Source organism: Oryzias latipes, chromosome 18 (genome assembly GCF_002234675.1).
Source record: "Oryzias latipes chromosome 18, ASM223467v1".
Classification (NCBI taxonomy): domain Eukaryota; kingdom Metazoa; phylum Chordata; class Actinopteri; order Beloniformes; family Adrianichthyidae; genus Oryzias; species Oryzias latipes.
This window is the reverse complement of record NC_019876.2, coordinates 20,147,795-20,157,373: the sequence shown is the minus strand read 5'-3', so window position 1 is coordinate 20,157,373 and position 9,579 is coordinate 20,147,795. Positions and strand designations below refer to the sequence as shown.

The following is a 9,579-nucleotide window of genomic DNA, read 5'->3' as shown; positions in this document are numbered from 1 at the left end:
ACCAATCTTTACTCTCCAATACAATAACAGTCAGTTTTCAGCCTTCTCTTCACGTGACACGTCTCTTTTTATTATATCATTGCCAAACAAACACTCTGCATACGACGGTCCCCCGTAATTGAATCATACCCTTTCATAACACTTAATACAACTCAAATTTGTTATTCTGTATCTGCGCGAGTTTTAATAAAGCTCAGGAGGTGGAAGTCACTTGACACCTCAGAGTAGCGTTGCATATCCACGGCAACTGCCGTTTCTTCTTCGTGGAACAGAGAACCGCAGCGATGTGTTTACTTTACTTTTCAAAGCACATTAGCACCCACATTAGTGAAGCTTTCAGCACCGCTACAAACTTTACAGGGTACAGCTTATTTTATACAGGGCTGTTTTGTTTTCTGTTTTTTTGTTTTTTTTTTGGGGGGGGGGTGATTGAAGCACTGGAAAGCTTGAACGTTACGTCATTATGTTCGTAGTTCTGCCAAATCAGATGATTGACTCTTTTGTAGTCTACTATTTTCTCTCAGCTGCATTTTCAAAGTCCATTCAGATTTACCTGATTAACCACAGTTGTCCAGTTTTAGTGGGCTTATAGATGGCCACCAAGTACATTTATGTCAAATGTTTGCACACAGCAAGAAAGAAGCTCCATTTATCACTTTATTTACGCTTCTGAAAATACTACTGGACTTGTTTTTTTCTTTCCTACATGTTCCCTGTGAGATAAAATAAAACTAATTTATTATTTTTTTAAAGCTAATGTATTTTTCTTTTGTGCAGATTGACAGGGATGTCATTGCTTTGGAGGATCCACAAATGGCACTTCATATCCCTTACTCTGGAGTCTGCAACTTTTGTTTTTTTGTTGCTTGCTATCACTGCTGTCAAGTGATCTCGATTTTTTTTTGTTATTTTTTTCTTATTTATATGTGTGATAGGACATATTCTCAGATATGTACTATCTACAGATAACTGACATAACCTTTCCTTCTAATTTGACTTTATTTCTTATTTTTTATTCATCTTCTGAACCTGTTTTGTCCCTTTTGGGACAGGGCTGCTGGAGCTTATCCATGCCTCTTATTTCTTCTGTGAAATTTAAAGAAATATGTATAATTAAACACATTTTTTTCTCATTATTTCGTTACTTACGTTTAATTTTCAGTATTTCCATAACTTATGCATCAAATGATAGTAACCTAAGATAGAAAGTATTAAATCAACAAAATTTTCATTATACGATGTATTTGTATCCTTTTGAAGTACTCAGTCTCTTGTAGAGAGAGACTGGGTTGGGGTGGGCTGCTCGTCTGGGGCAGGGGGTGCTCTCCTTGGGACGGGCCCCGCGTTGGGGGAGCCTCTCTTTTGGTTGGGCTTAGGCTTGCACTCTCTGTCCCCTCATGCCCCCCTGCTCTCTGACATTGGGGGCCCTGTGGCGGTCCTGCTGACCCTGGCCTGAGTGGCAGAAGTGACTGCCTGGCAGGCGGTTGTTCTCTATTTGCTACTGTGCTTGTGTTGGGGGGTATTAGTTGCCGCTACTGCTACGGCGGGGGTCTAGCTGTGGGGATGACACTGCCAAGCACCAGTTGCTCCAACTGGTGCTTGGTTCGGGGATATTTTAGAATGTCCGTCATTATTTCTTCACGGCTGTGTAGATGCAACTCGGCGCCTTTCGCTGGTATGTGTGCTCAGCTAGGAAGTTTTGTGTTTGAGCGCCCCCAAGTTGTGTTTTACTGTAACTTCAGAAGCTCCAGACACGTGTGCAAAAGCGCCATTCTCATTGGTCGAATATATTTCGACGCGACAAAAAAAAAAAAAAATGAACCCGAGGCGTTTTTTTTTTCACGCTTTTACGCGTGGCGTTTTTTCGCGTTGGTGTGCACACTCTCATTGGTGCCCTTTGTTTAGTCACGAGGCGTTAAACGTCGGCGAAAATCGCGCGCGAAATTCGTCCCGGTGTGTACGGGCCTTAAGGCTACAGTGCAGCTGAAAATGATCAGTCAGTGCTATGATGGGGCTTCTTGTGGCCTTATTGCAAAAAATATCCATATCCATAAATGCTCCCACAACATATATCAATAGATGAACTGATATGATAGTTTTTTTTTAATGAATTCTAGGGGGCTTGGAGGGATACGACACCCCAAACTTTCAGCACACCTATACTCACCCCCACTAATATTCTACCTGAACCCTACAGTGGGACTGGCTAAAACCAGGCCTATTCCAGTTCAGTGTTGAATTGATGTATTTTTGTAGTTTTTGACCTTTGAAAGTAGTCTGCTGAGTCCTGTCCTGAACACTGAAACATTACAAACCAGTTTATAAGGGAAAGTGATCTATTATTCACTCACTGCTAGTGTCAGACATAGGAAATGTTAAGCGATGTATGGGAAGCGGACTCTAAATTCCTCATCGTGGGAGTGTTGCTGGAATAACAGTAGAAATCCTTCTCAAGTCAAATGGAGCAGATTATATAAACAAATGTGAAGAGACATTTTAAAATATTTCCCACAGTGGCCCTCAAGTTTAGAATGTTCTTTTTTTTGTTCAACCCAACATGTTTTCTCAGTATGTCAACAATTTATTCACAGAACAAAAGCGAAGGGACGGTTTCATGATTTTTCATTGGAATCTTACAATAAAAAAAATTGATGGACAAAAGATGTGTGGAAATAAAAATATTGCTGACAAGAACCCAGAAAGAACCTAAAGTCTAGACTTTAACTTGGATCATTTGAAACCCCTGAACTTTTTTTGCAGCCTTTTCGATCAGTGTCCATTAGAAATTGTCAGACAAACTGGCCTTAATTTTTATCCTGATAATACTCCAGTGCTGGGGTGGGCAAACATTTAGACTTGTGGGCCACAAAGGATGCGAGTGTCTGCTGAATGAGGCCAGCTCGATTGAGCAGAGGCTCTGCAAAGTTTATTTTTCTGTCAGGCTCATACAGAAGCTAAATTTTCATGATGAATATTTCTTAACAAAATATGATAAATCCCTGCTCTCCGGCCTTGGGGGCAGCTGTGGCGCTCCTGTTGGCCCTGGCCTGAGTGGCGGATGAGATTGCCCGGCGTACAGTCCCCCCCTTCTATAATCACCCTCCTACCCCCCTCTCTCTTCTTCCGTCCTTTTCTTTTCTGTCCGGTCCAAGAAAAACTGTTACAAATATTTTTAATATGTATGTGTGTGATTATATATATATATATATATATATATATATATATATATATATATATATATATATATATATATATAAAAGCGGCAAAAAGCTACAGGTTTTTCTGGGTTCTTGTCTCAGATTCTGTGGGCGGGACAGAACAGAAAATCCCCATCTGAGCAGATCTGACGAAATTTAATCTGATCCAGCAAAGTTTTGAAACACTAATATAATATTCTTTAATCCGTTGACTCAGTTTAGAAGATTTTTTAATCCGGATCACTTTAATCCTGATCCAAAAATTTGAAATACCGGGCCACATAAAACGTTTTGGGGCTAAACATGGCATAGTCATAATAAAAAGACCTTTGGAAAGGCTTTTACAATAGATCAGTTGGATTGGGTCTTTAAAATATCTTCTGAGTTGCAGTTTCCAGAATCCTTGAGACAAAAAAAATAACTCAAAACACAAATGTTTAGGAATGGAAAATGATTTTTTATTTCTTCCAAAATCCAGGAGAAAGAAAACAAAATTACCAGAATAAACATATACTGCTGTAAAATAAAAGCCTGTAACTTCTGTCAGCTGTGACATTTGTTTGACTTTCGATACTTGATACAATCCAATCCATATATTTCTGCATTAAATAAATAGAGAAAAACATTTACAAAGAGAGACGAGAAAGACAGAACAGGTGGATTTTCTGCTTTAAAAACATTTGGCATCACACAACAGATCCTGATGTTTGAAGCAGCACGTGGCACGCTTAATCTGTATCATCTGTTTAACCTGCTAATCCCCATAACCTACACACTGCTATGCTAACATATTGTCCAGAAAAGGTCAATTAAAACAATTTGAAGCAGCAGCAGACATTTGTCTTGAAGCTGTGTTGCAAGTGTGTTTCATTATATACAGAAAAATGAGGCAGCTAAATGTTTATACGGAATAACGCAGATCTAAAAAAAAAACTGAATGTGCATTACCGTTTTCGTTTTTAAATTGTGAGCAACTTACTGACAAAAAAAGGAAATCAATCACAATATTAAAAAATGTACTTGTTCATTCGTTCCTGGTTTCCAACATGTGGGTGTAACACACCTTCTAAGCAACAAGGTGCCAGAGCCGTCAAAAAGATGCACGCTGGGGGGAAAAAAAAAACTACAACGATATAGCAATAGTGGCTCATTTCTGGAGACAGTCCAGTCAGCAGCAGGTCAAAAGTGTGCAAACGGTTTGAATTCTGACCACTGTGTGGAAAGGGCCGACCTTTTTAGATGGGGATGGTAGGACAAGATCGTCTTGTCTTGCTTTAAAAAAAAAAAAGAAAAAAACTCAACGCAGATAGTGACACAACCATACTCCCAAAGAAAAAGGATTGGTTCCCCAGAAGAGACATTCAAGAACCACTCCTTCCACTAGACTCATGCTACATTAATGCAGAGACAGTAGTAGCTTTCAAAATACAGGCTATCAGAAAGCAGCATTGGAGAGGGAAACTCAGATTCTAACAGAGCCTACTTGCTCAGCCCTGTGTTTGACATAATGACTTGATGTGCGATAAAGCTGTAACAACTAAGAACTAGGAGGCCAAAAACTTTTTTTTAAAAGACTGCAAGAAATGCAAAGCTAAGGGAGGGGGGTTTACACAAATTAGAAAAAAATAAATCAAGTTTGCATCCACAGTTTAAAGTCAACTACAAAGATTTTTCTGTACAATAATATTTCAAACATCCTGAGATATGAGGATTCTGCTGAAGTTCTCTGCTACTTTTTATCATGAAAAGGGTTCATTCCTTTAAGGAAATGTATCTTTCAATGTAAAAGCCTCTATGTGTGGAAGTTAAAGTAGAATTGCTAAGGTATTTCTTTAGCAAGTATTAAAAAATGTGCTAATTATGGACAGCCATATCCTTTTAGTGTGTCATTTGTGTAGTATTGTGCTTGGCTTTGGAACCACACAACCATCAGGTTAATAAACACAAACTCACTCTCTACTGTTCATATTAGAAAAATGTATTCAACCTAAAAAAAATTTGCCATGAATAGAAAAGACCAAATACCTCCCCATTTGCTGTTAGATTGAGTGAATAAAAAAAAAACGGTCACGTTTGTTCAACATAATTTCCACATCTACCATTACTTTGGTAATCTGCTTTGCTCTATAGGTCCAAGTGTTTGGCATCCTAATAAAAAGGTGATTGAATGTTTGTAGGTGGGTGATGTTGAAATGAGCAGGCTGTTATGAAAATAAAAGACTTCTACTACCAAACAGTGGAGCATCTTTGATAGAAAGAAGTAGAAGTTCAGTCAAAACTTTAGAAAAAAAGATGCCCTGAGCCTGAGAGCCTCTGAAAGTTTGAATCGATGGCTAACAGACAGACACACGTAGAGGGAAGAGACCAATAGGAAATGAAAATAAAATACTGCAACTAGAAGCTTCTAAAAGCTGAATCTACCAACAGCAAGAGGGAGGACAATCTAGACTGAAATGAACTCTTGAACTTTACCATCTACACCAGGGGTGGGCAATCTTCTGCAATCCACCCTTCTGCAATCTGTGCCCTGATCTGAACCCCTCTAAAAGTCCCTGTCAAATAGAACAGATGACAGTCTTCTGTCGTGATCGGATCTTTGTTTTCATTCTATATTCCTGGACTTAATTACTATGAAGGTTTGAACTTTGAGAATTTAAACACGAGAGACTATTGTGAAAATGTTCATGTCTGTCTGAGAAAAGTGTATAAAGTGGGTGGTGAGGAGTTTTACTGCCATAAAACATCTGTTATCCTACACCGCAGATTTAATCATTCACGGTTGTTTTTAGAACAAAATTCCCGGGATAAAAAAGGGAACACTGTACTGGTGAAAAGGTAATACAAATATATGTCCAGCTGCAGCAAAAGACATGAATTTGACTCTTTTTTTTTTTTCCATTATCACTCGATGATAAACAGACGTGCAGGACACAGTGTAGCAGCTCAGGTTTATTTGTGAAGTGTAGCACACACTGTGAGATGTCCGAGGAGCTGCTGCCCTCCAAAGTTTCAAAGGGACTATTACGGGAGAGAATCTACTATTTGTTAGTTATATTTTGTACTTTTTTTCCCCCTATTTCTTTGAAAATCACAGAGTTTTCTGGTTATTTTTTTATTCAATGGTGTTGTTTATTTTATTAAAAGAATAATGAATGAATCAATGAAATTTTATTCCTATAGCACTTTACAGCTCATTCAGGTTCTCAAAGTGTTTCATAATAAAAGAAAGACTTAATAAGTTTAAAATTAGACAAATGAAAGAGGACAAAAGTTTTGTAGCCCTCACAAGAAAAAGTTTTGGGCCCCGGCTCTAGCATCCATGTGGTGTTGGAAGATTTGTTGTTTTTCATTCAAACATCACATGAACGCAGGATTTCTCTAAATTTGGGTTTTAGTTGAGGTACATCAAGTCATTGGTGCAATTGGCTCTAAAATGAAAACTAAAGCCACAGCTTTCAAATAAAACTCAAGAATGATCCGTTTTAAATTACATATTAATTTTCAGTCAAAATGTTTTCATCCAGATTCCATGTTATTTCTTTCTCTTACAAGGTGGATTACCAAAAAACTCCTGCCCTTCTATCGAATTATAGGACCCTTTGTGGCCCTTTTTGTTAAAAGTTTGCTCACCCCTGATCTACACTGACTAAAAATGTGGTAATGAAAGCATTCTAGAGATGGACTGACTAAAGAAACTGAGATTTCACAACAACAGAGCTGGACAGTGGATGACTGCTGATGGATAGGGTGTAGAAGCTTGGAGCTAAGCATGAGACTACAAAAAGCTCATGATGACAGTGGCAAAAAAAAAAAGCAAAAACAACTGTTGCTCACCAAAGCGGCTGGCAGCTGCAACACCAACGAGCTTCAAATCTGTTTCCACCAAACAGGGCTGTTACAAAGGGGGAGGGGGGGGGGGGGGGGGGACTTAGCTTAGCCTTCTTCCAATTCTTGCACCCACTACTTACTGAACCATCATATTTGATGTCTTTGCCAGACTCTAAATGGGAAGTAGAAAGCTGTATTCCGTTTTACTGAATATTCTAACCAGTTGTACTTTTCAAACAAACAGGAAAATGCTCAATTCTGTATACCAAAGTTATTAGCCCCATGTTTTGGTCACTTAAATCAAATCCTGTAGTGGAATGTGTTGCTGCAGCAGCTTTATAATCTTCCCCATCTTGGCCTGTTTGCTCCCTCTGTAACAGTTGGATCTTCCTCTCCCTCTTGATCCACCTGCTGCAACTCCACAGTCTCTCTCAGCTCTTTCTGACTTGAGCTTTTCTGTTGACATTTTTCTCCCTCAGCCTGTCCTTCTGCCTGACCCTTCAAGAGAAAATAAAACATATTGAATTTATAACTGATCCAACATAGAGGTTATATCATGACCTTTGCTCACACCACAGTAATTTGTTGCTCCCAAATACTTAAAAGTTACACAAATTAGGATTTAGGCACATTTGTGACTAAAATGGTTGCAATTTAAAGCCCTTAAAAGCAATATTTGGGTGAGGCTCTCTATATAAACTCCTCATAAAATCTATAAAGGTTTTAGGGCAAGGATTAATTTAAAAACTCCATGCACAGCCCGCCTCAATGTCATCCGAGTAAAAACAAAGGTACAGAACCCAGAATATTGAAAGCTGATGGGTTAGTGCAACCAATTTGCTCTCACCAGATGGAATATATACCTGCACAAAAAGGGGACATCCATGTACGTCAAAAACCTATTTATTGAACTTGATGATAACTAGCCTTCACAGAGAGCAGCTGAACTGTTTGAAGGCAGTATATCTCCAGTTTTTGAAGATGGATATAACTTGAAAGCAGTAGCTAGGTCAGATAATTCATAAAAAAGTTAAGCACTTTGTCTTAACAACAGTGATTTTAGAAAAGACAAAAGCTGCATTTTTTTTTAGCTTTATTAAAGGATACATAAAAAAAGCCAAAATGACAAGCGGGAGATAAATAGAAAGAGAAACTGAGGCATAAATAAAAGTGAACCTGCCTTCCTATTGCTGTTTCACCATTGTGCTCCAACAACATCATTTGCTCTGATAAATTTTGTTTAGATTTAAGAAAAACACCTGTTTTGTTAAGTTTTCCTTTTGTTATTTTTATTGTTGTTTTTTCAGTGTGAAGAAAGTCAAAAACCCTGAACGCAGAAACCCTTTTCTTGTGGTACCAGACCCTGAAAACCAAACAAAAACGGGCACAATCGGTTCACCAATCACAACCACTTTAAGTAGTTCGAGCTAAATGGTTTTCACCGTCACAGAGTTTCACGTGATTTTTCTTAAGTGGCCGTCTGGCAGTGATTGCTTGCTGTCTTCACCCATCCCCATCTCCCTGTGTGGCTTTGGGAATGCAGTACAGGATGTACGAATTGACAATAAATGATTACCAAAAACAAACATTTCCACTAATGACTGTACAAACTAGAACAGGAAAGGCCAGCAAAAGAAAAAACAAAGTTCAGAAATAGTAATTTGACGCAACAAGGTGGAAACATACAGGAAACCTTTGGGGACATTTGCCTTTGAATATCTTGCTTAATGGATCCCTTTGATCACCATTAAACCAAGGTGGATATAAAGAAGAAGAAGTTGGCTATAAAAATGCATTGTCTGAAACAACTGCTGTGCACGCACACACACATTTGTCCTCTGTAAGTGCTCTCCAAGTTGCTGTTGCAGGCATATGGTAACCCAGAGAGAACAAAATAGCACCAGTATGAAGTAAAGCTAGTTCTGCAGCAGAGACCCTGTTCACAGTCAGATCCAGAGAAAGCCAGGCCCCAGCATCCTCTCTTTTCCTCACAGCTCCCTCTCAATGCCACACCAGCACACTTTAAACCACAAACCAGACAGGAAAAACACAGAGAGGCTACATTCACACTTTAGTGTACAGAGTTGTTTCAGACAATCATCAGCCAAAGATTATGTCTGACCGTCGTCTAATTTTTGTTTTATATCACCCTAGTTTCTCTTGTGATATTAGATTTCTTCCTCAGCGTGTGTCTGGAGTTCTTTCACGTGATTGAATCGTTTCTTCCTCGATCTGAGCACGCTGTCCTTCTGCTGTCTGTGAGATACTTTTGGCACTCTGCTTCCCCTCTGGCTGGATTACATAAACTGCATCTGAACACAGAAGCAAACAGGGGAGAAAAAAAACTGTTATTTTGGATTGCAACACATTTTTCTTGTTTATTTTCTTTTATGATGGATTTGTGCAGTGAAAGGACTGACCCCTGCAAGAAAGTCCTGCTGCCCGAACAAAACTCTTTTTTTTTTAACAATTAAACGTCTGTCAAGAAGCTTTTACTTTAAATTTTGCATGATCTTCCCTCCAAACAGCCTTAGACAGATCAATAATAAGGGCT

General features: G+C 38.8%; 1 protein-coding gene across 5 annotated transcripts in view; it reads right to left on the bottom strand.

Moving 5' to 3' along the window:
• Positions 1-5,028: 5,028 nt before the first annotated feature.
• The window catches only part of LOC101164596 (phosphatidylinositol-binding clathrin assembly protein), a 152,813-nt gene continuing 148,262 nt past the window's right edge, over positions 5,029-9,579 (bottom strand). For all 5 annotated transcript variants that reach the window (XM_011487631.3, XM_011487630.3, XM_020711723.2 and 2 more), the window contains one exon: positions 5,029-9,337. In XM_011487631.3, coding sequence (XP_011485933.1) covers positions 9,323-9,337 — 15 coding nt within the window. In that variant the 3' untranslated portion in view covers positions 5,029-9,322. The remainder of the gene's footprint in view (positions 9,338-9,579) is intronic.